This window comes from Girardinichthys multiradiatus, chromosome 19 (assembly GCF_021462225.1).
Source record: "Girardinichthys multiradiatus isolate DD_20200921_A chromosome 19, DD_fGirMul_XY1, whole genome shotgun sequence".
Lineage (NCBI taxonomy): Eukaryota > Metazoa > Chordata > Actinopteri > Cyprinodontiformes > Goodeidae > Girardinichthys > Girardinichthys multiradiatus.
The window spans coordinates 32,322,480-32,343,668 of NC_061811.1; the positions used below are offsets into that span (position 1 = coordinate 32,322,480).

At 41.0% G+C, this 21,189-nt stretch overlaps 1 protein-coding gene across 2 annotated transcripts; it reads right to left on the reverse strand.

The window, feature by feature from the left end:
- Nucleotides 1-78: 78 nt before the first annotated feature.
- On the reverse strand, nucleotides 79-21,071 carry znf106a (zinc finger protein 106a). 2 transcript variants are annotated; one of them, XM_047346230.1, is made up of 23 exons: nucleotides 20,995-21,071; nucleotides 18,499-18,567; nucleotides 18,319-18,401; nucleotides 17,938-17,999; nucleotides 16,438-16,632; nucleotides 12,508-14,268; nucleotides 11,999-12,431; nucleotides 11,859-11,928; nucleotides 11,615-11,769; nucleotides 11,301-11,361; nucleotides 10,193-10,495; nucleotides 9,242-9,989; nucleotides 8,511-8,551; nucleotides 7,742-7,887; nucleotides 7,526-7,660; nucleotides 7,320-7,436; nucleotides 3,905-4,096; nucleotides 3,721-3,783; nucleotides 3,502-3,621; nucleotides 3,291-3,362; nucleotides 2,573-2,644; nucleotides 2,209-2,355; nucleotides 79-1,316 (listed from the first exon to the last, which is right to left on the reverse strand). In XM_047346230.1, exons 3-23 carry the CDS (start codon nucleotides 18,370-18,372, stop codon nucleotides 1,260-1,262), a joined length of 5,004 nt encoding a protein of 1,667 aa, XP_047202186.1. In that variant the 5' UTR covers nucleotides 18,373-18,401; nucleotides 18,499-18,567; nucleotides 20,995-21,071; the 3' UTR covers nucleotides 79-1,259. The 2 variants fall into 2 exon arrangements, with proteins under 2 accessions (XP_047202186.1, XP_047202187.1); XM_047346231.1 differs by lacking the exon at nucleotides 18,499-18,567 and having other exon boundaries at nucleotides 20,995-21,025.
- Between the last annotated feature and the right edge of the window lie 118 nt (nucleotides 21,072-21,189).

Sequence of the window (21,189 nt, forward strand, 5' to 3'; positions counted from 1 at the left end):
GTTCTGATGTGAATTATTATTATTTGTTTTTTTAGAAAGGTCAAAATATAAACAGACTAGAAACAAAAAATCGTGACATTTTTATGTTGCACACAATTTTTATTATTAACATCTTTGTAGATTGCACTTTTAAAAAAATAGTTCTTCAGAACATTGATAAAAAATGAAAATCTTGAAGAAACTCCGGAATGCCAGATAAGAGGTGAACAGCATCCTTTTACACGAAGAGAACATCATGCTGGTAAAAACCTCTGGAAACCCACTTTAAAGGGGCAGTTTGTGCTACCAGTTCCTTGACTATTGGCATGGGAGATGAAATTCTACTCTTCCTTCAATGTTCTTCCATCCAACACCTCCTCTTAACATCCTTCAGATCCACACTTTGTGAGGAAATCATAAGTGTGGAAAATAAAGCTCCTGTGCCTTCTGCTAGATGCTCCAAATCTAAAATAAACCGAAAAAGAAAAACGACCTCTCTTCACTCTTGACAAACAAGGTTCACGTAACAGCGTTAAAACCGACAAAAAACACGTAGATTAAAACATACAGTAGGAAACACCTCAACTTTCATGTTCTCACCACAAACCTCAAGTCAGACAGTCCTTGGACATCTGGATGAGCAACAAATAAATAATAATTAAAAGAACAAAAAACGTTCGATAAACTCCCACCACCCTGGTAAATATGACCGAGGAGATCACACAGTAGCAATGCACTCAGTCCTGCTGTAAACATGAGGCTACAGCAACTTCGTAGAAAGAGAAAAGTAACGTCAGGTCGTTCAGCATAACATATCACAACTGCACACCTCTAAAAACATCTCAAACCATGCCACATTATGGTGAATCTACATGACAATTCTAGATTTTTTGCTGTAGCTGCAGCAGAAAAATGGAACAGATCCCTCAGGCTCTGGCAACACTAGAGTTTCTTCAAAAAAACTAAAGTTGTGTGTTTCTTTATCTTGCTTTGGTCAGTGAAAGAGGAAACACGGTGGTCTGACAAAAGGAAAGGGAGGGTTGTTTCTCAGAACGTACTTAAAAACAACACAACCCACCCTCCTTTTGCGACAGAATTATGGTTAGATTCCAACACCGAACAAAAAGGATGGAGTCAGGCTCGAAGGGAGCATGGTTAGGAGTAGAAGGTCCCGAGAACATACCCCGCCCAATATGGGAGGTTAAAAGAAAGATGGGTTAAGATAATAGGATGGATGGAGGGGGGACTAATAGTGAAAATAAGTTCCCACCACCAGCCCCCTATGGCTCCACTGCAGTCTCTTCCTCAGCATGTTTCTGCATGTGCAGCATCACCATCTAAAAGAGGAAAAACCATGTCTACATTAGTTGAAATCTTAAGATGGTTTGTGTTTTATCATTCATTCCACCCGTTGAAACGTTTTGCAAAACATTTCATTGCACCATAAGCTCAAGGTGCTGATATGGCAGCAAACATCTCTGTGAAAGAAAGAAATGCAACATGTTTTGCCAGTTCTGTCTAAAACCAATCAAAGCTCCAGAACAGACCAGGAAAGGATGTTGCAGGCTTGCCTCTGTGCATTTGTTGCCATCATGGTTTTAGATCTAAGCCCTCTTCTTCTAGGAACAAGTACATTTAACCAAGCTTCTATGAGCTGTTGTTATCACTTCTGAATCCTGTTTGCAAGCCTTAAACACAAAAAGTATCATTGTTCTACTGAGAAGTATCCAAACATGATAAAACTGTCCACAGCTGAAGGCCAGATACCGGTTCTGTTTCAGTGATCTTCAGCAGTTAGCATTTGATGTGTGGTAACAGGGTTCCTAAGCAGTCTGGAAGAGCATAATATTTACTTGTAGCATTTTCCAAGTCTGATGTTCAAATGTTTGAGTTTCCAGACTTATTATCTACAGGATAAAAATGTCTAATTCTGAAAATTAAAGTGCTTTCCACATTAATTTGTGTCAAGATGATGAGGTGTATCTTTAGTTTGTCACATCAAAACTTACAACTCAGATATTAACACACTCAGTAAAAACAATAAATGCTATTTCACTGCTCTTAGATCTCTGGATCTTGTCAGCTTTGGGTTTTAAATTACCCCCAGTTTCTGTTGTTGATTATTGATTTTTTTTAAATGAATGCATCACTGAACAGAAACTGATTAAAATTTGGGTTTAATCGAGAATAATACATTTCAGTATTTGAAATCTGTTGACTGGATTATACCTGCTTGGAGCTGCTGCGTACACTGAAAATCTCTTCACAGTTTTTCCAGCGGCATTTAAACGTCTGAAAATTGGCACTAGTGTGGTTGTTGATCAGGTGCTGCTGGAGATGCGTTGTCATCCCAAAGACCAGCGAGCAGCCATGCCACTGTGAACACAAGTCATTTATATCAACCAATCATAACAACCAGCCATTCACATGCTGGGTGTCTGCACAGCAAGCAGTTCAGAGAGAAAAATGAAATATTAACAGCATAGGTTTGTTAGGTAAAGGGGCAGGTTTCTACAGGATCTTTTAAAAATGTCCTTCAGATGCATCAAGATGTATTCCAATTAAACTGGTTAGCCCTGCAACTATAGCTTACCCAGCAACGGTGGTTCTGCATCAGGTTCAGCTTCACGGTCTGCACGCTGCCATCATAACATCCGGTGTAGATCTGAAACAAACACAGATAACCTAATCTATTTCATCTTTAAGATCAGATTTTTCAGTAATAAAGTGCACTTAATCGACAATCTCACACTACACTATGCAGATGCTCTACTTAACTCGGGGTGCTGGATGCTTGAAACTGAAAGTGAAGGGGTGCCTTACTGAAAGCTGCTATCCTGCAACTTTTAGATGCTCCAACACACCTGAATCAAATGAATGGTTCCCTACCAGACCTCTGCAGAGCTGGCTGACATGTTAAAGAGGAAATTTAGCCGTTTACCCCGGTTAAGTATTTGTGACCGATGAACTCTGCTAATAATTATCTGTCCACTTCAGAGCATTAAAATTTCATTCCAAGATGGCCAGTTGATCATTTAATGTGAAATAAAACAGAGTGGTGAAACCAAGGAAAAGTAATGTACCTGGTCATGGCACAGCAAAACACTGAATTTGACACCACTGATCCCAGCTTGCATGCACTAGTCAGAACGGGTGCTCATCAAAAGCAACACGTCACAAGTGTGACAGGACTTGATGTTGTGTATGTGACAAAATCCCTCTAATTTCCTCACGCTAACAAAGTTCACAAGGAACTGTATAGTCCAGATACAGATACTATAATTACAAACAAGAAATGTATGTGTTCTTACCATGTTCTTATGAATGGACATACACAACACCATATCACTGTATCCACCGTAGACCTGCAGCTGGTCCTGAGACTGTGGAGACAATGAACATTTCTTGCTTGATGGTATAAAACAAAACTCTAAAAACAATCTGAAGTTCCCTAACATAACTGAATTTGTAGGGTTTAGTTGAAAGCAATATTATTTTAGTTTAGTTTTTGGGCATACATACATGTAGGTCATAAACTCTGACCAGTTTGTCCAGGCAGGCTGTGACCATCACTTTCCCAAGAATGGTCACCACGGTAACGGCATGGCTATGACCCTTAAATGAGTGCACAAGCTCTCCTGTCTGTTTTTAAGAGAAAAAAAATAAATACATTTTATGCATCGACAAATTACTAAGAAAAAGATTTTAAATTACAGAAGATGAACTATGACAAGAACTCACATGGATGTTGTGAGCATATACAGAATGATCGCTGGATCCACTAATTACCAGATCATTGACCACCTGAACAGGGGAAAAGATGGAGGAGACTGTGACACATTTGGCTAAGCATTTTTGTTTATTTTATATTTTCCATCACTGATGATGTCTCCCCGCTGAAGCCCAGAATTCCTGCCTGACCTACCGTCATGCAGAGAACACTCTTGGTGTGGCCCTTCAATGTGCGGAGCAGCAGTCCGTTGTGTGCTGCTCTCACGCTGATGGTGCTGTCATAGGAACCAACCAGCAGGATCCTCCGGGCCCCCTCCTGCGACGAGGCCAGACAGCTCACGGCACGCGGCCCGTGGCACTCAAACACATCCATCTGCTTGTTTGTCTAAACAATGAGCAGAAAAAATTAAATTGGTCAACACAAGCTGGCAGAAATAAAGGCAATTTTGGATCAATTTAAAACAAAAACAAGTTTTTGAATTAACGCGTAATCAACCATAAAAAAAAAACAAAAAAAAACTTTAATATATTTTAGTGAATATTTGTCAGGAATAAGTAAAATTTTACCAGCTAGTGACCTTAGTTTTCCATTTTCTGACACAATATAAATCTGAAAAGTGAGGTGGCCAGGCACAGAGAGCATTAATTAGAGAAGCAGCAGGGAGGCCAATGGAAACTATAGAGGAGCTACATAGATCCACAGCTCAGGTGGTAGAAACTGCTCACCGGACAACTATTAGTAGCGCTATTCCACAAATCAGTCCTTCATAGAAGAGCAGCCAGAAGACAACCATTGTTGGAAGAAAGCCATAAAAAAGCAATGTATGCACAGGCATTGCAAATAAGAGGAAGAAGTTGTGCTGGTTGAATGAGACCAAAATTAAAAACACTGTAAATCACCCAAAGGTGAAAAGTGGTGGCAGCATCAGAAGGAAGCAGAACACAACAATCTTTCTATCAGAACTGATAGAAAGATTGATGGAGCTAAATACAAGAGAATACTGGAAGAAAACCTGTTACACTGCAAAAGACTTGAGACTGGTGTAGAGGTTCACCTTCCAGCAAGACAATGGCCCTAACCACAGCCAGATCGATCTTCCACCAACAAAGAAGCTGCGCCCCTCTCCCTGCTGTCAAGCTCACATGAAAACCAAAAAGAAAACTTCCTAATTTATTCTTTCTTTATTAGTACAATAGTTCAGATGTTTTTTTATTTCCCAAAGCATAACAACCACCTTGTCTTTATTCCAGATCTCAAGATGTAGCAGCTGCAGACTAGTTTAATTGTGACAATGCTAAGGTCTCCGACGTGCAAATGAGTGAATAACCTACAGTCATCAGTCTGAGCTCAAGAATCTACAAGGAAATGTTTCTCACTATGATGGGCGACATGGACTTTATTTGTTGCCATAACGATAAGAGTGAATCTAAAAGGTTTTTAAAAAAATCAGGATCATGTTTTGGATGATATCTCATTGCATAGGGTCAGAGGTTGACAATTATAAATACTGCTCTAAAAACAAAACTCACCCATAATCCAATAGACGGCTTTAGTTTACTAGGTACATAAAGGGGTGCAGCGGCAGCACTAACTGTACACAATAACTGCATTAAGACATGTTTTCAAAACTGTTGATTTCATTGATGCTCTAATGAAACCAACACAGGGAAAAAATATGCTCTAACATCAAAGTCCCAACTATATTGTTAGTTTTGAGGTTTTGCAAACATCATCAATCAGAGTTTGTTTCTTTCCATATAAATCTGAATTCTTATCATAACTTATTTTTAATGATAAACGATATGGTAATTACCCGCCCACTATGAATCAGCTTGAAACCAGCTAAACTCATCAACTGATTCTTAGATGCCCTCAGAACTACAGGTCCTTCTCAAAATATTAGCATATTGTGATAAAGTTCATTATTTTCCATAATGTAATGATGAAAATTTAACATTCATATATTTTAGATTCATTGCACACTAACTGAAATATTTCAGGTCTTTTATTGTCTTAATACGGATGATTTTGGCATACAGCTCATGAAAACCCAAAATTCCTATCTCACAAAATTAGCATATTTCATCCGACCAATAAAAGAAAAGTGTTTTTAATACAAAAAACGTCAACCTTCAAATAATCATGTACAGTTATGCACTCAATACTTGGTCGGGAATCCTTTGGCAGAAATGACTGCTTCAATGCGGCGTGGCATGGAGGCAATCAGCCTGTGGCACTGCTGAGGTCTTATGGAGGCCCAGGATGCTTCGATAGCGGCCTTTAGCTCATCCAGAGTGTTGGGTCTTGAGTCTCTCAACGTTCTCTTCACAATATCCCACAGATTCTCTATGGGGTTCAGGTCAGGAGAGTTGGCAGGCCAATTGAGCACAGTGATACCATGGTCAGTAAACCATTTACCAGTGGTTTTGGCACTGTGAGCAGGTGCCAGGTCGTGCTGAAAAATGAAATCTTCATCTCCATAAAGCTTTTCAGCAGATGGAAGCATGAAGTGCTCCAAAATCTCCTGATAGCTAGCTGCATTGACCCTGCCCTTGATAAAACACAGTGGACCAACACCAGCAGCTGACACGGCACCCCAGACCATCACTGACTGTGGGTACTTGACACTGGACTTCTGGCATTTTGGCATTTCCTTCTCCCCAGTCTTCCTCCAGACTCTGGCACCTTGATTTCTGAATGACATGCAGAATTTGCTTTCATCCGAAAAACGTACTTTGGACCACTGAGCAACAGTCCAGTGCTGCTTCTCTGTAGCCCAGGTCAGGCGCTTCTGCCGCTGTTTCTGGTTCAAAAGTGGCTTGACCTGGGGCACCTGTAGCCCATTTCCTGCACACGCCTGTACACGGTGGCTCTGGATGTTTCTACTCCAGACTCAGTCCACTGCTTCCGCAGGTCCCCCAAGGTCTGGAATCGGCCCTTCTCCACAATCTTCCTCAGGGTCCGGTCACCTCTTCTCGTTGTGCAGCGTTTTCTGCCACACTTTTTCCTTCCCACAGACTTCCCACTGAGGTGCCTTGATACAGCACTCTGGGAACAGCCTATTCGTTCAGAAATTTCTTTCTGTGTCTTACCCTCTTGCTTGAGGGTGTCAATAGTGGCCTTCTGGACAGCAGTCAGGTCGGCAGTCTTACCCATGATTGGGGTTTTGAGTGATGAACCAGGCTGGGAGTTTTAAAGGCCTCAGGAATCTTTTGCAGGTGTTTAGAGTTAACTCGTTGATTCAGATGATTAGGTTCATAGCTCGTTTAGAGACCCTTTTAATGATATGCTAATTTTGTGAGATAGGAATTTTGGGTTTTCATGAGCTGTATGCCAAAATCATCCGTATTAAGACAATAAAAGACCTGAAATATTTCAGTTAGTGTGCAATGAATCTAAAATATATGAATGTTAAATTTTCATCATGACATTATGGAAAATAATTAACTTTATCACAATATGCTAATATTTTGAGAAGGACCTGTATACTTCCTTTTGAAAGGAAGGTTTTACGTAAACGTCAGTAGAACGAGTCATTTCCTAATCTATTCATTCATTTAATTTGTATGTGTTCTTCAAAACAGATGGTTCACTTTGTATTTCTCACCTTGAGGTTAATCGTCACCACTGTACCATTGGCCAGACCAGCGTATAAAGTCTTCCATCGGCTGTGAAGGCAGAGGACTCGGTCGGACAGAGAGAAATGTTGCTCAAATTCTCGTGTCTGGAGACAATGTGCAACATTGGGAGACATCAGTCCAAAAAGTGTGGCTCCAAACATGGCAGTTAAATGAATCAGAACCAGTTTTTTACCTTGAGATTGTAGCAGCGGATGGTCTGGTCACTGGAACCAGAATAAAGGCGATGGTGCAGGAATGGAGCTGCGGACACTAACAGGCAGGTCACTTTGGAGCTGTGACCCTCAAACACACCCACGCATTTATGACTCTGCAGCAACAAAATTGTCTTTTACTGTTGGAATTTCCAGAAACACCTGATATTAGGCAGCAGAAATGTATCACTACCCACCAGCAAGTCAAAGGCTTTGATGGTTCGATCTCCTGAGCATGTGTAGAGCAGCTCATTGTGGATCTGGAGGGCGTTCACGGCCTCCTGGTGGCCATCAAACGAACCTTCAGTCGCCATGTCATTCTCACCACGATCAGAGAATGCATCTAAGAAACACAAACACTCGATTTGACATCCAGTCATTAAAGGTAATATTCTATGACATGCTCATAGGCCAATGTAAGAAAATGAGGTTACATGACACCAAGGAATAATATCTGTCAGAAGGAGGATGATTAGAATTGTTCTGGCTTGATATTTCATAACAATCAACTGGCCCAGGTGGGGATCAGCACAATGATATGTCAGTAGAGTGTAATAAAACATCTGTTGAGATTTGAGCATTTATATAACGATGAATCTCTATAATTCAGAGAAAATGTTATATACAAAGAACAATAAACTGATATGCAATGGTTTAAGGTATGCATTGGATTCCTTACAGGTCCGACATCAGATGTAATAAGAGACAAACTGGACACAAATAGGTACAAAATGGGGGTATGAACTGGTGAAGGGAGCAAATTGAACCAGAACTCTTGAGCAAAACAATCAGCGAGCATAAGCAGCGTAAACAATCCGACCAACTCCAACCTAAGCCTTTTTCTCGCAGAATAACTGAAAATAAGCTAACATTTTTCTGCATAACTTGGATACACTTATCGCTTTCAGATCCCTTTGACATTTCTAAGTAAACACCTGAAGATGTGGGAAATGTACAACGACGTACCTGACGAGGTTTTGGACAATGTGACGGGAAAAGGCAGATCACTGTGAAGAAAAAAGTTCTATCATCAAGACTTATTAACGAGGCACAGGATTAATCATCTCCAGTTGTCTCTAAAAATCTTATGTTTCAATCAAGATACTTTTGGAAACATGATTTTTTAAAACGTATCTAACTTATTTAATGTAGTAAGGTGGTTGCTGTAAATGTGTCATTTCTACAAATATTTCAAAATTCAAAATAACAAAAAAGACTTTATGCATCCCAAAGGGAAATTAAATATCTATTTTTTATAACTTTTTATCTTGCAAAACATTTTCACATTTTCTAACTAAGCAAAACTATTTGTACAAAAGTAGGAAATGTGAATTAAACATACAAATGATTGTCCCTACTATAAATGTTTTGATAGTGTTCTTCAGATGATTAAAAATAAAGTATAAAGTATTTTTGAATTGAATTGAATGAAAATGAAAAGGAAAAAAAAATGAAAGTCAATACCTCATCACAATATAATTAAATTATGGTACTTTTTGTGAGAAATACTTTTATTGTTATTTCTAATTTTTACACAGTTACAGCTCAAGTCCTACCTTTGACATTTTTATTACTAAAATATTAATTAATTACCTAACTTTACTACTGCTGTATGAGCTATAGATATTATAACTTGGAAATAATTTTGCAGAAAACTAGAAAATTGTGAATAACTGGATGTTTTTTTAATGACCCACCACTCAGAGGATTTGCACAGATCCAAGTCACTGGTGGAGGAAACCTGGTTGCAGGCCAGGCTGTGCGGCTCAGGTTGACACGGATCTGGGACCAGAGGTAAGGGAGGAGGGGCTTGAAGGAATGCATCCTTCTGTGGCTGCTGACAGGCTGCGGTGACCTCCATGCTTCCCTCTAAATCAAGGTTCTCTGAAGGAGCAGCTTGGGGAAGCTCTACCATTGAGTCTGGAAATTCTTGGGTTCCACTTTCAGTTTTTGTGGCTGAATGTAGCGAACTGAGAGTTTTCTTGCTTCCTTCATCTGTAGGCAAACTGGAAGCACTGACCTGAGAGCCCCCGCTGGGCCTCCTACGCTGGCGCAGACACCTTGGCCTCGAGGCCTCTTCGTCCATCTCAGTGTCACTGCTCTGAAACTGCTCTGTTCCCTGAGCCTTTTTCAACACCTTCCTCTTTTTGAGCTTCCTCACACGCTTTCCGCTCCTCAGTTCGGGCGGAGAGGCAGGCAGATTAAACGCAGAGGTTGACTGCAGCGACTGAATGACAGCACTATCAGGAGCCGCAGAGCCTCTCCTGGTGGGCGATGGCTTTGACAAGCTTTTGGAGTCGCTGTAGATCAACGACGCCTCTAAAGCCTTTTCAGTTTGTTCAATCTGTGCTGATAACTTCTCGTTGCAGTCTGGAGGCTCTTCACCATTTCCTTGGTATGGCTCTAGTTTTCTGTCAGAAGACGACCCCAAACTGTAGGCAGTATCTGCAAAGTTATATATAAAAATGGATTCAATTTCATCTAAGTTGGAAGCAAAATAATAATTTCATAAAGATAAACATTGCAAAACCAGGACTGAACGTTTTTTGCGATACCACAGCACCACAATGTAACAAATCAGCACTTTCAATAAAAGGCATGGCCACCAGTGTCCTGCTGCATAGCCTCTGATCATTAAATGGTGTTACCTTCACAATGGTTTGTGCCTGAAGCGACTGGAAGCTCTGGAGTGGTGCTATGTGCACAGTTGGTTGTGTTATTATCAGGGTCTGGTTCCAAGCTCACACAGACTGGGGACTGGGGCTCCTCCTTGATGACTATAGACAAAGGAAGATTGGAGGAAGGAGGGGAGGCACATTCTGCAGAATGATTAGGACTGAAAACAGCAGTGGCTGAGGAACATTCGATGGAGGAAGATGTTTCAGGAAGCTCAGCTCCAAAGGGATCCATTTTTTCTTTGAGAGTGACTTCAGGTGCTTCCTCTAACGTTCCTAAAAAGACAAAACATGAAGCTCCTTCTGTTACCTACGCCTGCCTTGAGAAAGTACCTCTTAGAAATAATTCACATTAGTCCACCAATATCTTTTAAAAGTATTCAAAGTTGAACTTCTTCACATTTTTCTCATATTACAAACTTAAACCTTATTGAATTTACTGGGCCTCTTCGCCATTTCTCCTTGTAGGCCTGTCAGTTTGGTAGGTTTGCGGTTGTGCCACAGGCTTTACATTTTCTGAGATGCTTAAAACCTGAAATATTGTTTTCATAACCCAAACCTTCTTTAAACCTCGCCACAGCTTCTTCTCTAAACTGTCTGCAGTTTTCCTCGGTCTTCATGATGCTGTTTGTTCACTAATGTTCTCTAACAAACCTCTGAGGCCTTCAGGGAACAGCTGGACGTCTACTGAGATTAAAGTACACAGAGTCTATTAAGTAATTATTAATTCACTAATTAGATGACTTCTAGAAGCCCTTGGCTGCACAGAACTTTATTTAGGGGTTTCAGTGTGAAGCGGGCCTTCAGAAAAGATGCACGCTAAACTTTTCAGTTCAGTTCAGATTTATCTTTTGGGGAAAAAATTTGCATCATCCTCTGTCTACTTCATATGTATGTAGTCTTCATCTTCATTATAAATCCTTATAAAATACATAGAAGTGTGTTGTTGTAACATGGCAAAAAAGTTCAAGAGGTGGGCAACCTTTCAAGAAACTTTGAACATACACTTCTAAATTCTTATTTGTGTGGGTATATTAACATGACCTGAACATTTTTTTGGGCTTTTTTTTTTTTTTTTTACCTTGCATGTCTTTAAGCAAATCTATCCGTTTGTTTCTCATTGTGCTCATCTCCACAGTGATCTGAAGGACAAAAACAACTTTTAGGGCTATAAATACTCTTGGTTGTAATTACTAAGACACTAAAGACCTTTCAAGATTGAAATAAATATAATACAAATTTCAATTATACAAACAGAAGAACCAAACATTAGTTGCACAATAGGGCTAAGTATACTGTGAGTAATCAAACACATCAACACCCCTATGACGTACAGCATCAAAAGCAAATGCTGAGAAATGGTGTGTTCATAGATTCTGTAGATGGACTGCATACCTGCTGTTTAAGCACCACGAGCCGCTGCACCTCCATGTAGGCAGCCTCCAGTGCCGCCCGGGCCTGGATCAGGTTGGTGTCCACATTCTGCAAGGACTGGCTCAGCTCCTCCTCCCGCAGTGACACTGCAAGCAGCTGGTCAATCTGCAGGCGCTCTGCACCAAGCACAGGAAAACACATCTTAACCTCTAGTGTTGGTAAAGGTCAGTGTGTGTGAAAAGTGTTCTGTAATCTGGACACACACCTCTTTTTGATTTGACTTTCCTTCTTTTGTTGTTGTGCCCCAGACAAGATGCCCCTGTGCTGGGAGAGACCTACAAAAGACAGAAAATTGTAAGACACACCCGATTTGTTTGGAGGTGTAAAAATGTGAAACAAACTCACCCTGGCTGCACGTCGCCTCTTCCCTGTCCCCTGCCCGTCGTACTGCTCCGTCCCTGAGCTGCTGTCCCCCGGCGCTAAATCAGATGGTTGGAGAGCTTTCACTGCTGCACATGCTAGTTTGTCTGGCTGTTTCTGCGCTTCCTCTTCTGGCTGACACTGATGCTCTTGCTTTTCTGGAGCGGAAGGAAGTGTAGACCCTGACTGCCCTGAGCTGAACCCCTCCTTCTCTACTGCGTCCTCTGATTTTAAAGATGCAAACATTGAATGAGGCAATGCAGGTGCAAGGCTGCTTTCTGACAAGGAGCGTTTTCGAGATTTGCTCTCCGAAGTGATTTCCATCAATGATTCCCACTGAAAATCCTCACTGAGGGATATACCAGCCTCCTCCTGGCTTTGGGACTCCTGCTCATATGGCACCATCTCAATTCCAAACCTTAGAAGGCAAAGATGAAACAGGTTAATTTAAATAAAAATAATTGAATACTTAAATTTTGAGATGAAATTGCTACCTTGGCATGCCTTTTCCTTTGTCCTGCTTCTTTCTGACCTCCTGATAAACCTGATCCCAGTTCACACAGCGGCGCGAGCTCGAGGAGTTTATGAGCTGTCTTACAGTCGGTTTGAGGCCAGTATCTTTTTCTGTGTCACTTCGCCTTGACTCACTTAGATTCCGCACGCGTCTGGCAATGTTCAGGTTTGGCTCATGGCCAGGTGTTTTGTTCTTGGAGCTCATGTGTTTGGTGAGGTCCCGTTTTAAGACAGGGGGGAGGTCAAGTATGGACAAAGCAGATGTGTCCGATCCGGAGGCCATCTGTGCCTCACCGGTTCTGGGAGTGTCACTCTCTGAGCTCTGCCCTGCCTCAGACACCTGCATGGCCTCAGTTTGGACCGCTGAGGGGCTGTGCTTCTCTATTTTGTTCCTTTTCTCCTCATCCTCCTTTACGGAAGCTGCAGGCTGTGAGCTCTCCGTGGTAGAGGTGCTTACATGAAGAGACTGGACAAACTTGTCTTCTGTTGATGAAGGTAGAGCTGATTCTTGACTGAGCGTAGCAGGTGATGTTGCTTTACCAGAACTCTCTCTTGCACTTTTCCCTTTGACAGGTTCACTTTGATTCTGTCTCTGATCCGTTTGTAGGTGAGGTGTCCTTTCCAAAGAGCCCCTTCTTTCAAAAGCAATCTGCCTGACAGAGATAAATGACTCCGGAAGGTACTTTTCCTGCCTTGATGTAAGGTACCCAATAGGTACCTTCTGCCCATTTTGTTTTCCACTTGGTTTTGATTGCAGACTGGAGGCCTTGCTGCGCTGAGCTTCACTTCTGATACCAGAAGGTGATGAACCCTTCTGACCTACATCCAGTGATGGTTTATTTGCCTTCTGACTGGAGAAACCAGATGCACTGTCCTGGCTGTTTCTTTGATTGCTGTTACAGCTTCCGTCTCTGAGATGGGGCTTTGGTTTTACTTGAAGCCTCCCATTCTCTTCCACATTTTGCATACTTGATACCCCTGGTTTGCGCTCAGATTGGGGCATTTTCTGAGGCTTTGAAGACTTTTGGTGCTTCTCTGGTGGATTTTGGTGAGTCTCACTATGTGATCCAGATGCAACAGGATAAGGGGACCAGCGACAGTTTTTGTCTAGCTTCGGATTGCTGCCGAACATTTTAGAGTTTTTACTGTGACAGTCTGAGTCTGCCAGTGATGCCTCTCCGTGTTGAAGCCCAGCATCCTGCTGACCAGTCGCGACATTTCTTTTACTTTCAAAGTGGGTAAAAGCCTGGCCCAAAAAATGTGTTGAGTTTGTACATACAGAATTAGACCCCATGAAACTGTGGGGTCTGGCTTTTGGGCAATACCTGGCGATATTGTTATGACCATAGAGCCCGTTACTGCTGCCTCCATTGCTGAGCCACGGCAGTCGACTTTGCTGATTACCACTGCCCCATGTCTTGTTGCTATCCACCCTTTTATGAGAAAACTCTACAGTTGGCCACTTCTGTAAATGGGGGGGATCCTGAGCATGCCACGTGGCACTCTTCCCCTGTTTGCTTTTATGCCAAGGTCTTGCCTCCTCTGTGCTGCCATCATAATAGCTGCTCCGATGCCAAGACTTGTGGTGACTAGATCCACTGAAGCCCTGCGGAGGTGCCTGCCACACACGATCCAGGCAGTAACGTTCCTTAAGTTTGTTTAGTCTCTGCTGAAACTCCTCCTTCCTCTTTTGTTCTTCTTCTTCTTTTGCCTGCATTGCAGCTGCAGCCTCCTTCTCTTTTCTACAAAGGAAACACATGGATTTTACAGCTCATTAAATCACATTCCTTTAATGACCAACTTTTAAAGCTATAGTCTTAAGTAGCGATGGATCGAGAAACGGGTTGCCCACTAGAATAAGGCAGTCTTCAGCTTGGTTTCGCTCTGAACAGCCAGCTGTCAGTTGGAAACTCAAACATTGAACCTTTTTCCGCTCAGTGAATCCATGCGACACGTCAAAAGTGTTTGTGTTTCATTCAGGTTGCGGGAGAGCTAGGCTTTCACCAGATAACAGGAAGATTGAATGAGTACAACAAACTTGTTCTGTTTTATCCATTTGAGCTTTGTTCCTGTCTGTCATGGAACATGCTGGACTGGGTGGACTGGGAAATGTTGGCAGCTTTATGAAAATCTCAGAGTTGATGTTAGAATCGACATTCTGTGGGGTATATACATGGAGACAGTAATCCTAAATGCGATATAAGTGCTAATTGTTGATTTAAGGTGTTTGTAATGCCAAATCCATTCGGTCTTTGCTGATAAATAAAAGTAAAGCCCTTTTTCACAGCAAAGGCTGAGCTATGTGACATCTCTTCCGCTTTTAAAATAAACAATGAGCTCTCATTAAAGAAAGGCCGGAGTTTAAACCTCTTCCAGATATTGTTTTTGGACATTTCTGCCTGGTAACGTTTTTTAATCTGATTGATTTTTACTGAGTCCATGAGCATGCTTTCATTGAGAGCATGCATTAGAGAAGGATTGAGAAAGCCAGTCACAAGATCGTCAATGTAGCAGAGTTATAAGCTCCAAATGAGAGATCCATCTGTCAGGAGTCAGTGGAGACTAAAAACAAAAGTAAAATAGGGTCTGAACAACTTTATGAGCCCATTTTGATTATGTATGGTGCCCCCATGTGGCTAAGAGTGGTTAATGCCTTTTTTCATGCAACAGGAAGTTGTCTTAACCCTACTCTATTCTAAGGAAAAATATGCCAAAACAGCTTTACTTTCAATCTGTGTACTTCCTGTCCCATAAAGATGACTTCCACCAGCTCTACTTCAAGGATCTTTGCTTTCCTTAAGTCCACTGGATGTACAGTGCCTTGCTAACGTATTCATAGTATTAATATTCACAAACTTTGGAGGCTATCAAAGAACAGCTAAGATACCAATAGCAAGCTTATGTTACAAACAGGCAAACTATTAACTAATTAGGTGAAGGTAGTGGTTGCAATGGATTTCCTTTAGGGGTGTCAGATTAAATGGGGCACAATATAAATACAGATCACATATTACAGCTTTCTATTTGTAGAAAATGTTGAATATTACTTTACAATGATGAATTACTTTGACTTGGTCAAAAACATAAAATCCTAATAGAAAGCATTGAAGAATGACAAAAAAATTTAAAAAGTTCAAGGGTGTGATTACTTTTGCTTGGCACTGTATCCACTGTAGCTTTTGGATTGTTTTATTATTAAGTAGTGTTGAAAAAAGCTGAGGGTTCACCAGCTGAAGGTTGAAACCATATGAGCCGTGTTAATGTGTCACCTTTAAAGGAACCAACAGAAGAACAAAGATACACCACCCTAACAGCTTCATGTCAGATCAGCTCCACCCAACTAACCCCCCCCCCCAGCAGCTCCAGTTAGAACATTTCTCTAATTTTTCATGTAAGACGGAGCAAGACAGTGTGTGAAAAGGCAAAATACCACTAGAGCAGAGGTCTGAAGGGACTTTTATGACAGCATTATCTAAACCTTGGGTGTTGGAAAAGTTTTTAAAATCAAAATGACATATTTTGGTTTATTTCAGGGCATCAAAAGGCGACAAAATCCTCTGTGTATTAATATATCCAGAAGGCATTAGGTTTCAAAGGATCTGTCTGAACTCTGTATCTGTGGTCGTTCCTTTTTTTAGCCTACAGGTCTGACATATGACCCCAGGCCACGGCTCACTGTGAAGCCGCGGCTAAAAGAGGCCTGGAGGCGCTGAGCAGAATATGACTATACACGGCATATGTTGACAAACGTTTGTGTTTATAAATGAATAATTATCACAGCAGTCTGAAGTGGCTTTTACTTTAAATAATGTTTGCTGACACATATGTAACAACATGTTAGCTACAAACAGTGATGATACATTTATTTTAAGCAATGAGTCTAATTATACCGTAGATAAGAGTTGTCTTACCTGATCCGTTCTTTCCTCTTTTCAATCAGGTCCACCAGCGTCTGATCAAAGTATTCTTCATCGTGGTCCTTTGTGGCCCCCTGTTTGTCAGCGGCCTCCGCATTTTGTTTGTGCGTGGGGCTGGAAATGTGGCTGGCATAGTCAGTCAGGCTCACCACCTTCACCTTACACACTCTGCACTCATGTCCGCAGTCCCTGGGGAGGGAAGGAGAAAGTGGGGGTTCAATCGTTCCTTCAGGCATGGTTCTGCTCTGGTCTCGTTTGGATTGCTTTTCCTTGCCTGCAGAGCCTGCAATAGCACAACCTGGCTCTACTTTCTTTAACTCTGAAGTTCTATTAAATTCAGGAAAGGAGATTACTCAACAATCCTTAAAATAAATTGTCCGATGTGTCTCTCACAGATCAGGAGGTAGCTAACTTAGAATTTTTCTATAGATAATCCTTAATCATCCTGATCTTTGTGTTCCTTATTTTCAGCAGGCCATAGGTGGTAGTGCAGATGGAGCAGCCAAGCTGGACCCAGGCAGCGTGCTAGTCTAGATGTTCAAGTCCAACCATGCAGCACAGTGCTGGGACGCGTGGGTGGAAAAGAGGCCAGCGCCCTCAGCTCAGTGCGCCTTCATGATGGTGTCCGCTGCGCTCTGGTACTTTACAGAACGCACTGTCTGTATTTGACCTCTCTCTGCGCTCCAAGTGCCAGAACCCTGCCCCCTCCCACATGACGGCTTGTGTTATTAGGACCGGCCTGGAGATCCTGAACACCAATCCCCTGCAAAGCCTGTGAAATCGAAGCTGACTGCAGCTGCTCATAGCCTCCTTTTTAAACCTCTCCCAAGTATGCCATCCTGGAATACTGTGGGGCCAGTTGCTTTCCTGGCCCATTCTCAATTTCCTTTGCAAATCTGTGTCATGGGGGTGCTACCATTTAGAGGCCTCTCGTGCAGCTGGCAAGCACCACTCAGAGTAACTCGTTTCTGACACAATATTTCTCAGCTGCATCTGTGCAGCAAATAAAATGCTGTGGCTCACGTTCACGGATCAGGTTTCAACTTGACACGCCATCACATTTTAACGATACCTAGAAATAATCTTTTATTCAGAGAACCAAAGCTACACCTGAACACACCACCTTAGCGGCTAAATATCACCAAAACCGGCCACATTCTTTCAGCCATCTAACGGGGAGTCATGAGACAGCCCTTTGGCTTCTAACAATCATGCTTATTGTTCCGGACAGATTGTGGCTAAATATACCCGGAGCAGTTATAACAGCTGCCAACATCTACCAACACGTGCTTGCGTGCACACGTGCAATCGACCAAACACATTTGAACATTTGAAAATATATATATTATTTGTCACATTTTTTTTACTTTCCCACATGTCAACGAAGAGGATTCAAAGGTAAACACCAACAGGCTATGATGTCAATGATTTCAGCAAAGCCTTCAAGTGAAAATGAATGATGACAGCAACAGTTATGACGACACCTGAACTCACCGGCCTTTAAGCTTCTCCAGCTCGCGGTGGTGAAGCATGCTCCTTATGTGCTCATCCATCTCCTGCAGGTTAATAATGAAATGCTTTTCACTCTAGGATTTGAAGACACTTTCAAAAGATTTCACATTTTTAGTTAGAGATTGAACTGATTTTCTTATGAAGGTATTAGCACACCGAACAAATACAGATCTAAGGCTAATACAGAAGAATACCGAGGTTCATTAAAGGTTTCAAATATAAACATCACATTAGTGTAGGAATATATGCTCCACATGATCTGCACACAAAGAAACACTCATATCTTGTTTATTTATTGTTGAGATGCATGCAGAGGTCATCAAATGAAATAGTATTCAGTAAATCACAGTTCAGGGTAATTACCTGCTTGGAAGCGCAGAGGGTTTCACACAGGATACACTGTCTGTTTCTGGTCATTTTGAATGCAGGTGGATCTCAGCCCATTACTGCCCACGGGGAGAATTTAGTCAAATTAACGAAGTTATTAATACCACCTCATAGAAGGCAAAGTGACAATAAGAACTGTAATGTGTATGCTTTTACAGAGTTGCTTGACAGCTTGTGATGTTTGCTGGAAGCTGAAACCTCAGTTAAAACTCCCACTTCTTCGACCTGGTACGAGTATAAAACATCATGATGCATTATCACCACAGTCAAAATAGAAGCAGAGGTCAGCCTGGCTGCTGGTTTAGTTCCAGGGTGCTGATAGAACAACTTTGTTGCCAGATTCCAAAGCCCTTGCAGAATCAGAGCCATGTCTGGACTTGTCTAAGGCTTATAAACAGGGTTAGAATTTAAAACCAGCCCCGAGTTAAAGGTGGTACCTTTCAAAACAAAAACCTAAACTTAAAAGACCGTACATGGACTTTCACTATCATCGATATACTGTGGTATCAAGTTCAAAATGCTTTACTACCTGCGCATCTGCTTATCTGAGAAGACACAATCTAACTTAAACTGTCTATCTAAAATTAGCTCCTATACAAAATAAATAATACACTGTCCATCCAAGCAAAGTAATAAAACTAAAAATCATATCAACTTTTAATAAACAAAGTATAAGTAGTATGCATAGACCGGGTAAACTAAGGATTCAACAATATTCCATCTCACTGGACCTATGATATAGGTATGGGATGCAGCTAACACTGCAAATGTAAATCTAGAAAGGGCAGACCAGCAAAAAGATAATAATCAATAACTCGCAAAAACTATTGATCAATGGGTATCTATTAGGGGCGCACCGACTGATTGGCCGGCCGATCGATTTGCCCCAATTTCCTTGATTTTGGGAGATCGGTGATCAGCTGATACTTACATGTAAAACCCATTTTTTTCACAGATCTTATCTACTTGTCTAACCTATTGTGCAAGTTTAGTTTCTTTTAAAATGTAAAAAATGAAAGACTAAAGGAACTGCAATGCTCTAAACTTTCTTTCAGAGTACTGCTCATGTGCAGTTATAAAAAGTTTGTATTGTTTCAAGGTATTGTTTTTGAATAAAATAGGATTGGAACATTTAAGGTGTACTGTGACCTTGTAACACCTGTCAGTGTCAGTATCGGCCAAAATCAGAATCGGCAGCTCAGGCTTTTTAAAGTTCGTAATCGGTGATTGGCCAGAAAACTGCAATCAGTGCAACCCTAGTACTTATTATGTGCATATGCTTTACCTTATGTAGTAAAATAAGAATAACACATGTTGTGTAAAAATATTAGTTAAAATTGTAATAACAAATATGATATTGTTTAAGTAGTAGGAAAAATTTTCAATTTTCAGTTTTAAATTATAGCTGTGGGTTTTAGTACTATCAAAAACTTAGGCACATGCTCAATGCTAGTTAACTCCAGCTAGATACAAATCCCCAAATACAAAAACTAGAGAAATGTACTCATCTAATCTTAAGTCAGAACAGGAAAAAAGGAATAAAAATTAAATTCTTCATAAAACGTCCATCTCCATCAACAAGGGAGGCTGGCTCTTTCTGAGTACTAGTCTGTTGTGTAAAGGAGGATACTTCAAAAAATAAAAATATATATAATTAACAAGCGTCAACATCCTTTGTAAAACAGAGCAATCCATCCAACAACGGACTTTCTTCAGTCGGAAACTTTAGGAGATTCTTCCTGCCAGCAGCTACAACCACATATTACTTTATTTAGACAGGTAATCTAACTGAAACTGGTGGTCTCATTTACATAAGAGACCTGTAAACAACACCAAGATTTTCTTTATTCTGATTTATCACAGTCACGATGTCTCCATACATAAACTGCAGGGCAAAAATGGCTCCAGTTTCTTCTAACGACTCTTAGAAGAAACTCAAGACAATGAGTTACTACAGCATCTAACTTTACTTCGAGAAACATAAAATCTTTCTGAATTAAATTGAACTACTTGTTTTTCATTCAACAACACCTTAAAAAAGTAAGAGAATCAACAGACTTTAACACAACCTATACACTATTTATTACAAGTTAATTCGCAGCTCCCAAACATCACTAACAACAGAGGTAAGCTAGCTTGCTACCAGTTACCCTACCTGGTTGCATCAGCACCACACATAACTCTTCAAACATCCAGCGTATTAATTTAAGAACGTTAATCAGTTTTCTAAATAAACATTTGTTGGACTGCTATTATTCATGTTTTTAAAAAGTAAATGATTAATTTGGGTAGAGGGGCGCAGAGGGTGTGCTCTAGCTAGCATAGCTATTTAGCTTAGTTGCTAAGAATGTCAACAGGACACGGAAAACTTCTGAAATGCACTCCTGCACGGTTCTGGACAAAACAAACTATAAACTGTGTATATGGCTATAACCTGTACAGGAAATAACAATAATTAGTAGAGCAAATCGTTATTGAAAGTTCCCTTCTGAGCTAGAGATATAGTTAGCAAGCTGACAACAGCTTGTTTTACCAACCCCACCAGTTTCACCAGTGCTCCCCCTGCTTACCTTATTATATTATCGTGACAAGAGTGCAGCTAAATATAATTTTTATACTCAATGTAAATACTGAAATATGGCTGCCATTTACCTTTACAGGTTCCAAATGTGTGCAGTAATGTTTACCGCAGAAGCTAACAACAACATCCTTCTTAGAGTCCTCGTCCCCAAAGTCAACTACATCCGGTGATACGTTCAAGAGCGGCGTCAGTGTTGGAACTAACAGCAACAACATTGCTAATTTTCCCCCCAAGAAATTAGGCGATCACTTACTTTGCTATAATTG

What these genes read in the sequence shown, in the direction of transcription:
- znf106a (XM_047346230.1), bottom strand. Translation starts at nt 18,372, where the DNA reads ATGACCAGAAACAGACAGTGTATCCTGTGTGAAACCCTCTGCGCTTCC. An exon ending in AGAGGCGACGTGCAGCCAGG is followed by an intron (nt 11,929 to 11,998) that starts GTGAGTTTGTTT and finishes TGTCTTTTGTAG; the next exon opens with GTCTCTCCCAGCACAGGGGC. An exon ending in TGGTGACGATTAACCTCAAG is followed by an intron (nt 4,097 to 7,319) that starts GTGAGAAATACA and finishes CTCATTGTTTAG; the next exon opens with ACAAACAAGCAGATGGATGT.